At 42.6% G+C, this 17,728-nt stretch overlaps 1 protein-coding gene across 10 annotated transcripts in view; it reads left to right on the forward strand.

The window, feature by feature from the left end:
• GPRASP3 (G protein-coupled receptor associated sorting protein family member 3) overlaps window positions 1-16,173 on the forward strand; it is a 108,114-nt gene extending 91,941 nt beyond the window's left edge. For 8 of the 10 annotated variants that reach the window (XM_086387311.1, XM_086387313.1, XM_086387315.1 and 5 more), the window contains 3 exons: window positions 11,635-11,730; window positions 12,064-12,142; window positions 12,461-16,173. In XM_086387311.1, coding sequence (XP_086243437.1) covers window positions 12,611-14,317 — 1,707 coding nt within the window. In that variant the 5' untranslated portion in view covers window positions 11,635-11,730; window positions 12,064-12,142; window positions 12,461-12,610 and the 3' untranslated portion in view covers window positions 14,318-16,173. Of the gene's footprint in view, window positions 1-9,429; window positions 9,875-10,715; window positions 11,004-11,634; window positions 11,731-12,063; window positions 12,143-12,460 lie in introns of those variants that run through there. The other 2 variants (XM_086387319.1, XM_086387321.1) reach the window with 2 other exon arrangements.
• The last annotated feature ends 1,555 nt before the right edge of the window (window positions 16,174-17,728 follow it).

The following is a 17,728-nucleotide window of genomic DNA, read 5'->3' on the forward strand; positions in this document are numbered from 1 at the left end:
GAGTCTTCTCCAGCACCACAATTTGAAAGCATTGGCAGTCAGCCTTCTTTATGGTCCAACTCACATCCATACTGACTACTGGAAAAACCGTAGCTTTGACTATATGAACCTTTGTTGGCAAAGTCTGCTCTTTAATATGATGTCTGGGTTTGTCATAGCCTTTTTTGAAGAAGCAAGTGTCTTTTAATTTCATGGCTGCAGTCAAAATCTGCAGTGATTTTGCAGCCCAGGAAAATAAAATCTGTCACTACTTCCACTTTTCCCCCATCTATTGGCCATGAAATGATTAATGGGACCAGATGTCATGACCTTATTTTTTGAATTTTGAATTTTAATCTAGCTTTTTCACTCTTCTCTTTCACCCTTATCTGGAGGCTGTTTAGTTCTTCTTCACTTTCTGCCATTAGAGTGGTATCATGTGCATAACTGAGGTTGTTGATATTTCTCCTGGAAATCTTAATTCTAGCTTGTGATTCCTCCAGCTTAGCATTTTGCATTATGTACTCTGCATAGACGTTAAAAAGCAGAGTGACAATATACAGCCTTGGTGTACTCCTTTCCCAATTTTCGATCAGTTCATTGCCATGTCCGAGTCTAACTGTTGCTTCTTGTCCTGCATACAGGTTTCTCAGGAGGCAGGTAAAGTGGTCTGGTATTCCCATCTCTTTAAGAATTTTCCACAGTTTGTTGTGATCCACACACAGACTTTAGCATATATCAATGAAGCAGAAGTAGATGCTTTTCTGGACTTCCCTTGCTTTTTCTGTCAGATGTTGGCAATTTGATCTCTGGTTTCTTTGCCTTTTCTAAATCCAAGTTGTACATCTGGCCATTCTTGTTTAATGTACCTTTGAAGTCTAGCTTGAAGGATTTTAGGTCTTCCCTGGTGGCTCAGTAAGTAAAGGATCTGCCTGCAATGCAGGTGACCTGGGTTCAATCCCTGGGTCGGGAAGATTCCCTGGAGAAGGAAATGGCAACCGACTCTAGTGTTCTTGCCTGGAGAATTCCATGGACAGAGGAGCCTGGTGGGCTACAGTCTATGGGGTCACAAAGAGTTGAACACACCTGAATGACTAGCACTTTAACTTTGAAGGATTTTGAACACTACCTTGCTAGCATGTGAAGTGAGTGTAATTGTATGGTAGTTTGAACATTCCTTGATGTTGCCCTTCTTTGGGATTTTAATGAAAACTGACTGTTCCCAGTCCCGTGTCCATGGCTGAGTTCTCCAAATTTGCTGGCAAATTGAGTGCAGCATTTTAACAGCATCCTCTTTTAGGATTTGAAATAGCTCAGCTGGAATTCCATCACCTTCACTAGCTTTGTTCATAGTAATGCTTCCTAAGGTCCACTTAACTTCACACTCCAGGATGTTTGGCTCTAGGTGAGTGACCACACCATTGTTGTTATCTGGGTCATTAAGACCTTTTTGAGAGTGTCATGGGAACCTTTGAATTTATTACTGGTCAGTCAAAAGTGTGGGTGGTACTCCAGGACTTGTAACTGGCATCTCAAATGGGGACAGTATTATTGGGGACTGTACTCTTAAACCTGTGGAGTCTGCCTCTACCTCAGGGTAGCTGGTGTCAAAGAACTGATGATGTGTAAAAACAAAAGTGTCACACACTCCTATTTTTAGCAGCCAACTCTCGGTTCATATCTATAAACCGATGTTTGATCCTATGCATCATGCATAAACAAGTTAAATTCCGTGAAAAAAGCAGCCTATGTTAATAAGCAGCCTATGTTTTTGTGGCATACGTCTACAATTTAGATGATTTTTAAAGATCTTTTTCTATATTTTTTTCTTATCAGAGCTCCCTCAGCCTTTATTTTCTATTAGGGAAACTTAACACAGTGCATACGGTGTATTTGTAGTTGGGCAACTTCGCAGGGCAGTCCAGCGAGATACCTCTAAGTCCCACATGCATTCCAGTGCAGATAACTAACTCACAACTGTGGATTTTTTCAATCTCAGCCAAAGGACAGGGAAGTGTGAGGTGTGTGTGTCTATGCATAAAGATGATTACCTCTGTTCTGATCACTCCTTGGGTAGCACTTATAAGGACTAGATCATCCCTCAGTTTTTTTTTTTACTGGGAGTGTAGTTGAAGTAAGTATGTCAACACATATGTGACCCTTTTGTTTCTCCCTCCTTTCTGGATAAATATTATGGGTTATCTCATGTAATAAATATCAGGACCTGTTCAGATGTCACTTGTGTTGCTGCCTGGGGATAAAATTAGAGTGGAATTGTCATCTGTCCTATCATGAATGAAAGATATAGGACAGATGACATTCTATCTATCACAACTGATCCTCTGCTCTACCCTGTTTCAAAAATGCAACCTTCAGTGGGATCTCATCTAGAAAATTCTACCAGGCTCCCAATGGAGAGTTTCAGGGCCCTGTGCAATTCTCCCATACAGTTCTACCTTTCCATCTCCATTTCCAACACATTCTTCCAAGTCTGGGCCAGAACTAGAATGAGATAAAGATATAATTTAAGGAGGCACTCACTCGTGCCTCACCCACTCTAAGCCCTGCTCCACTTTGCCTGTACTCAAGCTGCATGGGACTGTCTGCCATTTCCAACCCAACTGTTCTCTGTACATTACTACTTTTGTGCATTTCCCCAGGCTGTTCTCTCAGTCTTCAATATCCTCATGCTCTTTCTCTGCCTATGGGAAACATAGCCATCCTTTTAGGCTCAGCTCAAATGCTAGGACCTGTTTGAAGTCTTTCTGAAGCTCTCACTCTTACTCTTTGTCCCTTGGTAGGAAGTAATTCCTCCATCCTCTGTACTTACACAGTATTTTATTCACCCCTATTTTAGCATTTGTTTGTATCGTGCACTGGAGCCTTTTTTTTATGAATAAGATAGAACTAGTGTTGATGGATAGATAGCATAGAGGAAGAAACTTGGACTCTTTTTTTAATTTATTTTAATTGGAGGCTAATTACTTTACAATATTGTAGTGGTTTTTGCCATACATTGACATGAATCAGCCATGGGTGTACATGTGTTCCCCATCCTGAACCCCCCTCCCACCTCCCTCCCCATCCCATCTCTCAGGGTCATCCCAGTGCACCAGCTCTGAGTATCCTGTCTCATTCATCAAACCTGGACAGGTGATCTATTTCACATATGATGATATACATGTTTCAATTCTATTCTCTCAAATCATCCCACCTTCGCCTTCTCCCACAGAGTCCAAAAATATGTTCTTTACATCTGTGTCTCTTTTTCTATCTCGCATATAGGGTCATCATTACCATCATTTTATATTCCATATATATGCGTTAATATTACTGTATTGATGTTTTTCTTTCTGACTTCACTCTGTATAATAGGCTCCAGTTTCATCCACCTCATTAGAACTGGGTCAAATGCATCCTTTTTAATAGCTGAGTAATATTCCATTGTGTACATGTACCACAACTTTCTTATCCATTCATCTGCCGATGGACATCTAGGTTGCTTCCATGTCCTGGCTATTTTAAACAGTGCTGTGATGAATACTGGGGTACACGTGTCTCTTTCAATTCTGATTTCCTCAGTGTGTATGCCCAGCAGTGGGATTGCTGGGTCTTATGGCTTCTATTTCCAGTTTTTTAAGGAATCACCACACTGTTCTCCATAGTGGCTGTACTAGTTTGCATTCTCACCAACAGTGTAAGAGGCTTGCTGCTGCTGCTGCTGCTGCTGCTGCTGCTAAGTTGCTTCAGTCATGTCCGACTCTGTGCAACCCCATAGACGGAAGCCCACCAGGCTCCCCCGTCCCTGGGATTCTCCAGGCAAGAACACTGGAGTGGGTTGCCATTTCCTTCTCCAATGCATGAAAGTGAAAAGTGAAAAGGAAGTCGCTCAGTTGTGTCCAACTCTTAGTGACCTCATGGACTACAGCCTACCAGGCTCCTCCATCCATGGGATTTTCAAGGCAAGAGTACTGGAGTGGGGTGCCATTGCCTTGCTTACCAACAAACAAAGGTCACAAACTATTACTCATTGAAGGATTATTTTGTGCTCGAGCATACAGTACATTTAGGGTTGTTCTATGGAACAGGAATTTAACTAAAACTAACTTAATAAGGATATTTATTATTCACGGGTTGGAAGTACTGAGGTACGGCAGTCTTGATGATTGTTTGATTCAGCTAAGGACTCAGCTTTTTCCCCATCTCTTTCATCTGCCACTCACAATATCAGCTTCCATCCTAAGGCTGGAAACTTGATGTGTGCAAGGAGTCAAGCAACTTTTGAAGGAAGAAAAGAAGACATCTTTACTGATGGCCTTTTCTTATGAGTGAGAACACTTTCCTCAGAAATTTTTCTGCAATCTTCTCTTCACTTCTCATTGAGCAGAGTTACATCACCACCCATTCCAGAGTACCAAGGGAATGAATTATCCCTAGACCAAGCAGACTCACCTCTGGAATTGGGATCAGCTTCCTCGTGGTACATCACTAAGGAGGAGGGAGACATATTTATGTAAAAGTGATGTTCTTTTAATATAGTAAAGGATTATGTTAAGCAACACAGAATATACACAGCACCAATGTTACAGTGAGAAAGAGCACAATGGCAATGTCTTAGCAATTGTGACCTCCAAAAGCCACCAAGGAGATCTCATCTACTCTTACTGCTTTTCCCAGCCCACCCCATAATATGACTAGATCATAATTTTAAAAGGAACTAGAAAGACTTGATACTTGCAGATATTTCAGAATATCAGATAGCTCCTCAGTTAGTATATATACAAGAATCCTGTAAAGTAATTACCAATCCCCTTGGAAGGATAACTGAGTTATAGAAACATTAAGTACTTTTTCCAAAGTGACACAAATAGTGGTAAAGTCTCTACTTATGCTTTGGACTGTTATAGCTCTGAAGTCTGGCCATGTCCCAGAGTAGAGCCCGCAGGAAAGAGTCCCTACTCTACTATGCAGCCTCCTTTGAGAAAGTGCTTACAGGGCTTTTTGTAATGTTTGAAATGTCAAACACTAGTTATACTTAGAAAGAACTTAAAGAGTAACTGGGTGAGGATATCGATTACAAAGTGAAGTGAATGATCTTTCTCAAAGGAAAGCAGGGTGTTTGCTTTGATATCCCTACTGCATCAGTAACAGAAGTACAGGGAAAGTGGCATGATTCATGGCACTGGCAGCTTTCTCTGGCCACAGAGCAACCAGAGCTAGAAGGACCATGGGAAGGATATCACAACTTCTGGGGACAGCAGGAAGGCAGTCACAGTTTCAGGGGACAACACAAGGGCAGCCAAGGTGTCAGGGGACAGTAGGAAAGCAGTAGAAGCTTCAGAGGACAGTGATCATCAGCAGGTGGCAACAAAAGTAACAGTTTCCAAAATAAAGGCCAGGAGCAGAGTTTTAGTAAAGCATTCAGACAGTAATTTGAAGTAGAGGATTTATGTGGCAAAAACAGAACTATGTTCACCAGCATGGAACTGAACATTATTTTTCATACAAAATTAAAAGCACATTCTAGTTCCTTCATGACCACTTGCCCAGTCTCCCTCTCTTCGAGAGCAACCAGCTTCATCTAAATTATTTCATCTGATTGATGGTTGTCATATATAACTTTATGGTTACTTCTGTCTCCAGTATTCCTTTGGAAAAGGTGTATGGATTCATTACATATTCTAACATATTGTCTACAGATTATAAGATAAAGTCAAGGATGTATCTGCTGATACTTTTTAAGATGACCTGTCTTTATACTTAGAAATGTCTCTTTAATAGTAGGCTTCCCTGGTGGCTCAGATGGTAAAGAATCTGCCTGTAATGCAGGAGACCTGTGTTTGATCCCTGAGTCAGGAAGATGCCCTGGAGAAGGAAACAGCAACCCACTCCAATATTCTTGCCTGGAGAATTCCATGGACAGAGGAGCCTGGCAGGCTACAGTCCATGGGGTTGCAAAGAGTTGGACACAACTGAATGACTATCACTCACTACAGGGCTTAGAAACTGGTAACTCTAATTTACGAAAGCACCTAGTAGTGTAGTGCACCACCTCTTTATGGTGGTGGTGGTAACAGAGATGACTTTTTTCCAGAGGTTAAGTCACAGTTGTTCAGACCTCACCAGATCTTTAATTCAGGAAGTCTGAATTCTAAACTGCACTCCACATTAAGAATCTGGGGGCTAAGATTTCAAGTTCAGAGAGTCATGTAAATTTTCTATACTTGGGAGAGAAAAGAGCAAATATTCATGGAGCAGCTAGGTTTTCAAGAGCAACTTTATTCCCAGATCTGATGTTCAGCTGAAAAGAAGAGAATGAAAGCTGTGTTCACTGATCTTTAGTTACCCGGTTAAAATCCCTAGGCTACACTTTCAGTTCTGACATGCAAAGAGCTTGGAAGCCCTGTACTTACAACAAGAAAAAAGCTGAACAAACTGAAAATCAGTGACTTAGAACCATCATAGAACTGAGGTCACAAGGCAGATGACCACACCAAATTCTGGAGAAAAGACAAATCGGAGAGTCACAGCCTATCTCTCTACATTGAGTAGAAACTGCTAGAGACGTAAACAGGTAAGAACACTTAAGTGGGAATTTTGACAAACTGCTGGAGACTGAGGGTAGAATAGTATGAGAATGAGAAACCCCTAAGGGACCTGCAGTGGACTTTACCTCCAGGAAGTCATAGTGAAGATAGCAGAAAGATCTTAGGGCTCTGGCAGTGGGAGGGGAAGTGTACACTCAAGAAATACACTCCCCAATCTTCTCCATAACAAAAGGCTACCCTCGAGTGGAAAAGACTTTCCCAGAACATTATCCCAGCTAAGGGAAAGGCATTCCTTATATCCAGCCCACTCTAACCTTCCATTCTCCCGTAAGGAGAAGAAAGACACTAAACAAATACTTGTGAAGGACAGAATCAAGAGGCACAGGCCCACAAAAGACTGGAATTTAATTGTAAGATTATAGAACACTTCCTCTCCTCCACATGCTAATAGGCCTCCAGTACAGTAACAGTGAAGTGCAGCTGAAAGAGTTGCAAATGCAGACTCTCTCTGCAAGATATAATTAGGGAAGCCCAAATTGCCAACATCTGCTGGATCATGGAAAAAGGAAGAGAGTTCCAGAAAAACATCTATTTCTGCTTTACTGACTATGCCAAAGCCTTTAACTGTGTGGTTCACAATAAACTGTGGAAAATTCTGAAAGAGATAGGAATACCAGACCACCTGACCTGCCTCTTGAGAAACCTATATGCAGGTCAGGAAACAACAGTTAGAACTGGACATGGAACAACAGACTGGTTCCAAATAGGAAAAGGAGTACGTCAAGGCTGTATATTGTCACCCTGCTTATTTAACTTATATGCAGAGTACATCATGAGAAACGCTGGGCTGGAAGAAGCACAAACTGGAATCAAGATTGCTGGGAGAAATATCAATAACCTCAGATATGCAGATGACACCACCCTTATGGCAGAAAGTAAAGAGGAACTAAAAAGCCTCTTGATGAAAGTGAAAGAGGAGAGAGAAAAAGTTGGCTTAAAGCTCAACATTCAGAAAACAACTCATGGCATCTGGTCCCATCACTTCATGGGAAATAGATGGGGAAACAGTGGAAACAGTGTCAGACTTTATTTTTTGGGGCTCCAAAATCACTGCAGATGGTGACTGCAGCCATGAAATTAAAAGACGCTTACTCCTTGGAAGGAAAGTTATGACCAACCTAGATAGCATATTCAAAAGCAGAGACATTACTTTGCCAACAAATGTCCGTCTAGTCAAGGCTATGATTTTTCCTGTGGTCATATATGGATGTGAAAATTGGACTATAAAGAAAGCTGAATTGATGCTTTTGAACTGTGGTGTTGGAGAAGACTCTTGAGAGTCCCTTGGACTGCAAGGAGATCCAGCCAGTCCATTCTAAAGGAGATCAGTCCTGGGTGTTCTTTGGAAGGACTGATGCTAAAGCTGAAACTCCAATACTTTGGCCACCTCATGCGAAGAGTTGACTCTTTGGAAAAGACCCTGATGCTGGGAGGGACTGGGAGCAGGAGGAGAAGGAGATGACAGAGGATGAGATGGCTGGATGGCATCACCAACTCAATGGACATGAGTTTGAGTGAATTCCGGGAGTTGGTGATGGACAGAGAGGCCTGGCGTGCTGCAGTTCATGGAGTCGCAAAGAATCGGACACTACTGAGCGACTGAACTGAACTGAACTGAAAGTTAAGAGGAGAGACAAAAATAGAGGCTAGAGGAATTTGAAGACTGGCACCTACAGTTACAGCAAACATTATGCACAGCCCAACTGCTACTAAAAGTCGGTTTACCTCAGTTCTTATTACCATCATCCAACTTTCAACACAAAATTATAAGATGAACTAAAAGGCAAGAAAAAGCATTGTTTAAGGATACAAAGCATCAGAACCAGGCTCAGATATAATGCAGATTTGGGGATTATCAAACAGGCAATTTAAAATTAACATGATTAACTTGGTATTTTAATTGAAGGATAATTTCTTTACAATATTGTGGTTGTCTCTGCACTGTATCATCACCAATCAGTTATAATTTTATATATATATATCCCTTCCCTCTTGAGGCTCCCCCAAATTCACACCATCCACCCCTCTAGGTCATCACAGAGTACCAGGCTGGGCTCCCTGTGTACTCCCTTAATACAGTAGCTTCCTGCTAGCTATTTATTTTACACATGATATAGTGTATATATGTCAATGCTACTTTCTCAATTTGCCCTAGTCTCTCCTTCCCCCATTGCATCCACAAGTCCATTCTTTATGTCTGCATCTCCATTTCTTCTCTTAAATAGGCTCATCAGTACTATTTTTCTGGATTCTCTATGATTAATATGTTAATAGCCATAGTAGATAAAACTAGACTGGTGTGTATGGCAAGTGTGTGAGATCCCAATTGGTTCTAATCCTTGGCGTATTCCCACTCTGCCAAAGATGAGGCGCCCTTGGAATCCCCTGCAAGAGAAGACCTGACAGGAGGCAGGAAGAGGAGCCAGGACTGCCCCTACATGGTGCCTGACCCCTCACTGTGGGGTGAGAAACAGGATTGTCTGAGCAGGTGCGGGTCCTGTCAGGGAAAGGTCCTCTTTCCTGGGCAACTGTGGGGACAGTGAAATGGTAAAGTGTGCCACCACAGCGACTGAGAGAACAGCAGTGTGGCAGAAAGAATGACGACACTGGCGCAGACAAGTGGTTTGTCTCCTCAGCCAGAGGTCTATCAGGGGCTGCCTTCCCTTAGAAGAGGGGCAGGGGCTCGGCCTCCACGGGCGCCCCTTCCCACTTTCCTCCAGCCCACGGCCCCTGAAGGTGAAAGCAGCCCCCCAGCCACCCGCGCCCAAGAAGGATGGCCAGCGTGATGGGGGAAGGGAGGGGGTGGACACCAAACACTCTGCAGGTTCACACACAAACACACACACACTGCGGGGCGGCCTGTATCCATCCGCTGCTCCCTGCAGTGCGACCCCTCGCGACCCTCCCAGCCCCGGCCCACGACCCCACTACGCTGCAGGGCCAGAAGCGTGGGGCTGCGGGGGGGTGGTCACCCCACGGGGGGCAGCGGAGGGCTGGCGTGGCTCCGCCCCTCAGCCTGGCGTTCTTCCCGGCCCCGCCCACTCTGGGTCGGAACTACGGTGGGCCAGCGAGGGGGCGTCGAGCCCATTCGTGCCGTATCTCTCCGCCCCCCTTGCTAATACTCTCTGCGAGCAGTCGGTACCGCAACTTGTGCAGCCCCTGCGGGGTTTGGCGCGGGGAGAGGGAGCCCTCTTTGCCATTCTGCCCACACGGCGAGCTGTGGGAACTGAGAGAGGAGCTGCGACCGGAGTGGGGAGGCCGACCACTGGAACCTTGCGCCTGCGAAGGCAAGTGGGGGTTTCGCGGGGCGAAGACCGGCTCACAGCCTGCCCTTGGCAGCCTGAGGACGGGGAGGCGAGATTGTCGGAGCTGGACCCTTAGAGAGGTCCTTAGCGCCGGGGCACTGGCACTGAGAAGGCGGCGACCGGCTCGGGCCGGGTCCGGGTCTTGGCCGCAGGGGCTGCCTCGGATGCTGGGGAGGCATACGGCGCGGATAGTCCCTGGCGGGCTTTCCGGGTGGCTGTACCCCGCCCTCGATGGTGCCTGTGCGGGGAGAGGGCTGTGCGGGAAGCTGCTACGGCCGAAATGGCGGAGGGAGCCAGTGTGGGGGCTCTGGGAGGCCGCCGGAGCCGGGACGGGAGCAGTCTGGGCCATGGTTCTGCCAAGGGGCCTGTTGTGCCCCTCGTGCCGGGTGTGGTCCCTTCCCACAGGCACCTCTTTGATGTCAGTCTTCTGTCTGCGCAGTTGATCTGGCGACTTCAATGGAAGGGGAACTGAGCGCGTAGGTTATGAAGACACCAAAATGACAAATCTGTTGCTTCTTAATACAGCTGTTTAGTTGCCTTCCGTATTTAGCTCTTGCATGTGTCAAATGCAAGCAGATGACACAGTGAGGAGTCCGTAGGCTTTCACAGGAGGGATCCATATAAATAAATGATGTATTAATCCACGTTTCTCGTTTGGAACCTGTTTTCTGAACATCCTAGCGCACTTGAATATGTTGAAGTGTGGGAATGGCTCTTCAGAATAGAGAGGAAAATTTTCTGCAGGGTCAGTTTAGAACGCACGAAGTCAGTCTGCCCATTTAGTTTCTGGTTCTGGAAACCCAAACCCATTTTCCTTTCACAGCCACTCTCATTTTGGTGCAGAAGCAGTCCCACAGAATTTTGGAGTTACTGGGAAAGGAAAGTGAAGTCGCTCAGTCGTGTCCGACTCTTTGCGACCCCGTGGACTGTAGCCCACCAGGCTCCTCCTCCAGGCAAGAATACTGGAATGGGTTGCCACTTCCTTCTCCAGGGCATCTTCCCTACCCAGGGATCGAACCCAGGTCTCCCACATTGCAGGCAGACGCTTTAACCTCTGAGCCACCAGGGAAGCTCCTGGGAGTTACTGGGAGTGGGTATCAATTTCTAGAAGGTGAGAGATGTTTATTTAGTTACTCCTTGATTCTTCAAAAGGACATTTTAGTAATTCTGGGAATCTGTTCATTAACCTGATACTTTTCTACCATTGTCAGCATACTGTTTTGGCGTTTTACTGAATGTCCCTCCCTTTTATGCAGGATGTGACTCTTCAGCTAGTGGACTGTTTTTTAGTGGTAAAGATAGCATCTCCTGAAACCACCTGCTGTGTGGCCTGGCTGGCATAGGTGGTGAATGAGGTCGGAACTATGTATGTGTGGGGAAGGGGAAAAGGCTGCGGCATGCAAAATGATATTGAAATGATAGCCCCCATTATCTTCACTGCCTGCCTTCTAAATACAGTTGCCTACGTTCCACTACCCACTCTTGCATCTCATATTTTTATTCAAGGGAGGATGTGATGCCTCTGCTAGGAAAATGACTGACTTTAGAGTTGGAAGGTATGATTAGACAAGCTGCAGGTCTCTAGCAGGGGAGTGGATGGGAGATCACTTGGGAAGAGCAGAGAGATGGGAGACATTTTTCATGGCCTTGAATATACAGAAGTGTGTGTTGTAACACTTGTGATGGGTGTTGGGTCATCTCAGTCTCTTCTGTTTTCTTTCTTATTTTTTTGTCTTTCATAGGTTTGTTCTTTTCAGAGTCCTGTAGAAATCTGCAGGTAGCTGTTCTCTTTGAATTTGATTAGGAAAGAAGACGAAAGCTATTCATTTGAATCCAAGGTGAGTGGGAGCATGAGCACCCTCATTGATTGAGAGTGGGAATTGGCTATTGACAAGTAAGACTAGATCATATCTTGAAGCCATTGTATTCCAACTTCGCACACACCTTTGCCCTCACATTTATGTATGGGAAATGGGGATATGATAAGACACGGTTGTGACTATAGGGTAATTGATAGATACCCAGGAAGTAGAGAAGGGTAACATGGAAGAAGATCAAGGAGGCCAGAAACAAAGCTCTAGATTTGGAAAGGCAGGTACTGGGTTTAGAAGCCAGAGTGCATATCTACCAAATGCTTAAAGTTCCAATCCCTTCTGTGTTTTTGTTCATAGGTCCACCTGTGAGTTGGCTATAGGGCTTGTCAACACCAGAAACAAGAGAAGAGGAGAAAAGTCCACCATATCAGTGCAGGTTGGTGTGAGGCATACCAGGATAGACCTGTGGAGTATAGTGGTATATTCCAAAGGGGCTGTACCCCTTAGTCTTGCTCACTTTCACCAAACTTTCTCATCATCTCTGTTCCTATTTGATGCAGAGGAAAGAGAAGTGTCTGGACAGGGCATTGTTGGGCATTAGTGGGACTATGGTAGGGATAAAACGAGGTAAAACATTTTCTACTATTCTACTATTACCATACAATCCATCTGTAGTCTTACGTCCTGTGTGACTTTGTGCATAGAAAAATGCAGTTGGAAGAGACTGAAAGCTTGTTTTCTTCTTCCACCTCAGGTCTATCTCCAGTGCTAGCTGTGGTGGCTTTGGAGTGACAGAAGATCATCACCTTCAACCTAGTAAAAGAATATTAGGACACTGACCCAAGACATATTGAGAACCAAGGCCAAGACTGTGTAGAGCTATCTATATAACTAGGCTTCAGCTATGCCTGGAGCTAAGAATAGAAGGAATAGGAATAGAAAGAATGAGAATAAAAAGAAGGCAAAAACTGAAAAAAGGGCTGTTGTAGAAGCTGAAGGAAAAAGGGAGGCCACTGATACAGTCAGATCAGCTGAAGGAAAGAGGGAGGCTACTGGTGCAGCCAAAACCCAGGCCAAAGCAATAAGCAAGGCAGGGCCCCGGGCAGATGCAGTGGCAGTGGTGAAGCCAGCGTCTAAGAACAAGATTGTTACTGAGATGAAAGAACATCTGCCAGATGTCCGTCCCAAAGCTGAAGATGAGGCCAATAGAGCAGCTCGATTTTGTTCTGCGGCTCAGGCTACTGCTGAGTCCAGGTTTACAGGTAAAGATAAGACTCGTACTGATACCTGCTTTGGGGCTGGAGAGGAGGCCAATGTTGGTTCCTGGTTCTGGAATGGAGAAGAGATTGGTAAACATTTCAGTGCTAAGGATGAAGGTAAAGCTGATACTGGTCCCCCATCCTGTGCTGAGAAGTTGGAGCCTGTGGCTGGGACCAGCTGTAAGGCTAGGCCAGGAGCTGAGGAGGAGGAGGAGGAGAATGTTATTGGGAGCTGGTTTTGGGATGGAGATGAAACTAGTTTTGACCCTAACCCTAGACCTGTGAGCAGAATAATTAAGCCTCAGCCTGTGGATGAAATTAATGAAAAAGATAGGCCCAAGGACTGGTCTGAGGTAACTATATGGCCCAAAGCTCCTGCTGTAACTCCAGCAGTGTTAGGCTTTAGATCCCAAGTCACATGTGAGAAAAAGCCTCCTTCATATGTTGTCCTGGCTTCTGCTGAGGAAAATACCCGTTCTTCGCCTGTGGCAACAGCAGCAGCACGCCCTTCTAGAAGCACTCCCTCTAGCTCACAGCCTGTCTCTGAGTTCCCATTTGGTTCTGACCCTTGCATCCAGACCATAGAGGAAATTAGGCGCCAAATCAGGATCAGGGAGGTGAATGGGATTAAGCCATTTTCTTGCCCTTGCAAAATGGAATGCTACATGGATTCTGAAGAGTTTGAAAGACTTATTACCTTACTTAAGTCAACTACTGATCCTCTCATTCATAAAATAGCTCAAATTGCAATGGGGATCATTAATGTTCATCCATTTGCTCAAGAGTTCATTAATGAGGTGGGTGTAGTGACACTTATTGAAAGCTTGCTCAGCTTTCCTTCCTCTGAAATGAGAAAAAAGGCTGTCATTACTCTGAATCCCCCCTCTGGGGATGAAAGACAACGCAAGGTTGAATTACATGTTAAGCATATGTGTAAAGAAACCATATCGTTTCCCTTGAATTCACCTGGACAGCAGTCTGGATTAAAGATACTAGGACAACTAACTACTGATTCTAACCATCATCACATTGTTGCCAATTACTTTTCAGAGCTTTTCCATTTGCTGTCCCTTGGAAATCGTAAAACTAGAAATCTTGTTTTGAAAGTACTTTTGAATATGTCTGAAAATCCAACTGCAGCCAGAGATATGACCAATACAGAATCATTAGCAGCGTTAAAACTCATCTTTAACCAGAAAGAGGCAAAAGCCAATCTCGTTAGTGCTGTGGCCATATTTATTAACATAAAAGAGCATATCAGAAAGGGCTCAATTGTGGTCGTTGATCACTCCAGTTACACTACACTCATGGCCATTTTCCGTGAAGTTAAAGTGATCATTGAAACAATGTAAAATGAGCTAGAAATAAAAGAGAATGCTTTTAACAATCTACACACTTGAATAGGCTGTCTGTTCCCAAAGAGCCACACATAATGTTTTGGTCATTACAGTGTGCATGCTATGAATTACATCTTTAACACAATATTACCTGTGACAGTCTAGCCTGAGCTAGACCATTTTGGGGTGTCAGTGTTTCATTATGAGTTGAAAACATCTGTCAATTATTACGTAGATGGAGAGCTTTTTAACATTTTACTTAAGATAACCTGCTGCATCGTAAGTAAGCTAAACTTGTTCGTTAGTATCTGCTTAAATCCATTTGCAGCTTCAAATGATTAAAAAGATATATCCTTGAATTTATAATGTAGTTGCATAAACAAGGTATATACACAAAAAGATACCTAATGATACACATATATTCATATGTATATATATATACACAAACATATATATATATACACCCCACATGCTCATCGCCAAATGTGCATTCTCAGTATACAATGGCAGGATTGCTTGCTACAGGCTGTTTAATGTAAAAGGAATTACTGTTTTTCCCCTATTTTACCTGAATCAGATAACTCATTCTACAAATACAAATGGCCCTGAATCTCAGATAAAATGCAATATTCATTTTTATTTTGATAACTACATTTATAACTCATTTTTTGGCTATTTCATTTATGTCAAGTCATACAGACAAGAAAGGAGGTAGGTGTAGAGAGGAAACAATTTCCAGAGTACCTACTGTTAATGTCAGTAACTGTTAGCACTACATATTACAGGTTTCCTCTTTTCAACAATGGTTCTCTGAGCTACATACTGGTATTTTTTTACGATTATAACTCATTATTCTGGATCACCTCCAATGAGAATTAGGGAGGTTAAATCATTTTTCCTAGATTTACATGGCAAACAAGTGACATTGCTGTTTTGTATGATACCAAACCCACTCTCATTGCCCCACTACCTTATAACCCTCTTCCACTTTTTTGTGCGGCAGCCTTCAAGGCTCACAGATTGGTTTTAATGATCAAATTTTGCTGTAGATAATGCTCCTGCTAGTCTTGCAATTCTTAACGTCCTCTGAATGCACATGTCCATTAGGCACTTGGCTAAACCTTGCTGGAGTTAGAAGAAAAGTCTAGGATGAATGTATATGAATTTGAACTGGTAGTGTCTGGTAAACAGTTGGTGCCCAAAACAGTTGAATGGATAAGATGTAAATTTGGAGTGAAAACAATTGAAATTTGCTATATGACCTTATGGGCTTCAATCTGTATGTACTTTCTCCCTCCAAAGAACTAGAATCATTCTGTACATTGTTTCATACCTTACATTTTAAAAGATAATTGTTTTCTTCCTCCTTGCAAAGCTACCTTAATTTGTTTACCATTTGTAATTTATTCTCCTGTGAGTCGTGAAAAGATAAAACAGTTCTATCTTTTACTAGTAGGCGAGCCTACTCTCTGTATTTGTACCAGCTAAAACTGTATGGGATAAACTTAATTGGAGAAGTTTAGGCCCAGGCCTAGAACTGCAGCTTCGTCAACACAAAACAGGAAAGCTAGGAGAGAAGCTGATGCCTCAGTCTACATGATAGTGATTCCTGAAGTTCTGTGGTCCAGAAAGCATTTCTAGGACTTTTGGACTATAGCTCTGTTTTCTAAAACTCATGGTAGGAATTAGAACCTCTTATCTGAGTTGAAGTGAATGTCTCGGTATGTAAAATTATTGGATTATATACTTTGTTAAGCAGTTAAAATGAAACAGGACCATACTGTAAATACTGTTTGTAACTTGCCTTCTCCCTGTCCTCTACTGTCTCTTGTGACCATCTTTCCATATCAATAAATAGACTTCTACAAATATTTTTGAATCTCTTATTTAAAGTTTTTCTTGTGTTAACATTTGGTGCATAGTACTCTATAATCTTCTACTGCATATCCTCTTAATAAAGAATGTGCGTAAGCTTATTCTCCTATAAAAATAAGACTACAGTATTCTGCAACTTGCCTTTTTGTCCTTTCAGTTATCTTTCCAATTTAGTATTCTGCATATCTACCACATGCTTTTTATTTAATAGCTTAATTGAGATATAGTTGACATATATCAAACCCTACATATTTAAAGTATACAATTTGATAATTTTTAACATATGTATACAAACATGAAACTATCACCATAATCAAGATAGCAAACATATCCATCACCTCCAAAAGTTTTGTCATGCCCCTTTGTAATCTCTCCTTCCCTTTTCTCCCTATGCTGTCCCAGACAACCACTAATCTGTATTTTGACAATACAGAGTCATTTTCATTTTCTGTAGTTTTTCATAAAAGGAATCATGCAACATATATTCTTTTGGAGGGAAGGAGATCTCATTTCGTTATTTTCTAATTTGAGGAAAATTGCTTTACAATGTTGTATTGGTTTCTCCCATACAGCATTGCAAATCAGCCATAATTATGCATATTTACCTTCCCTCTTGAGCTTCCCTCCCCTCCCCCATCCCACCCCTCTAGGTAATCACAGACCTCCCTGTGATATGTTCTAGAGCTACTTCTCACTAGCTATTTTATACATGATAGTGTATATATGTCAATGTTACTTTCTCTGTCCCACTCTTTTCTTCCCCCATTTTGTGCACAAGTCAGTTTTCTATATCTACATCTCCATTCCTTCCCTGTAAATAGATTCATCAATACCATTTTTCTAGATTCCATATATATGCATTGATTCACATTATTTGTTTTCCTCTTTCTGACTTACTTCACTCTGTGTAACAGGTTCTAGGTTCATCCACTTCAGTAGAACTCACTCAAATTGTTTTTAATGGCTGAGTAATATTCTAGTGTGTGTGTGTGTGTGTGTGTGTGTGTATACATACCACATATTTATCCATTCAGCATAATTATTTGAGATCCATGTGAGTTGTTACATGTATCAATAGTTCATTGCTTTTCATTGCCAAGTAGTATTCTACTATATGGCTATACCACCATTTGCACAGTTTATCCATTCACCTGTTAATGGATATTTGGGTGGTTTCCAGATTTGAGGTGCTGCAACTGTTTCATGTAGAACTGTTATTAAGGACATATTCATTGCTTTTCTCTTGGATAAATACCTAGGAGTAAGATGACTGAATCATATGGTAGATACACATTTAACTTTTACATTTTCCAAAATGATTGTACCATTTTACATTCTCATAGCAGTGTGTGAAAGTTCTGATTCCTTCACATCCTTCCTAACACTTGATATGACTGGTCTTACAATTTTAGCCATATTTCACTCTGGTTCTAAATTGCACTTCTCTAATCACTAATGATGTTGAACATCTTTTCTTAGGCATATTTGCCATCCATATATATTGAGTGAAGTATCAATATATATAAATGTTTTGCCCCCTTTTTAAATTGA

Source organism: Bos grunniens, chromosome X (assembly GCF_055505025.1).
Source record: "Bos grunniens cultivar Pamir isolate PY7600 chromosome X, Bosgru_T2T1.0, whole genome shotgun sequence".
NCBI lineage: Eukaryota > Metazoa > Chordata > Mammalia > Artiodactyla > Bovidae > Bos > Bos grunniens.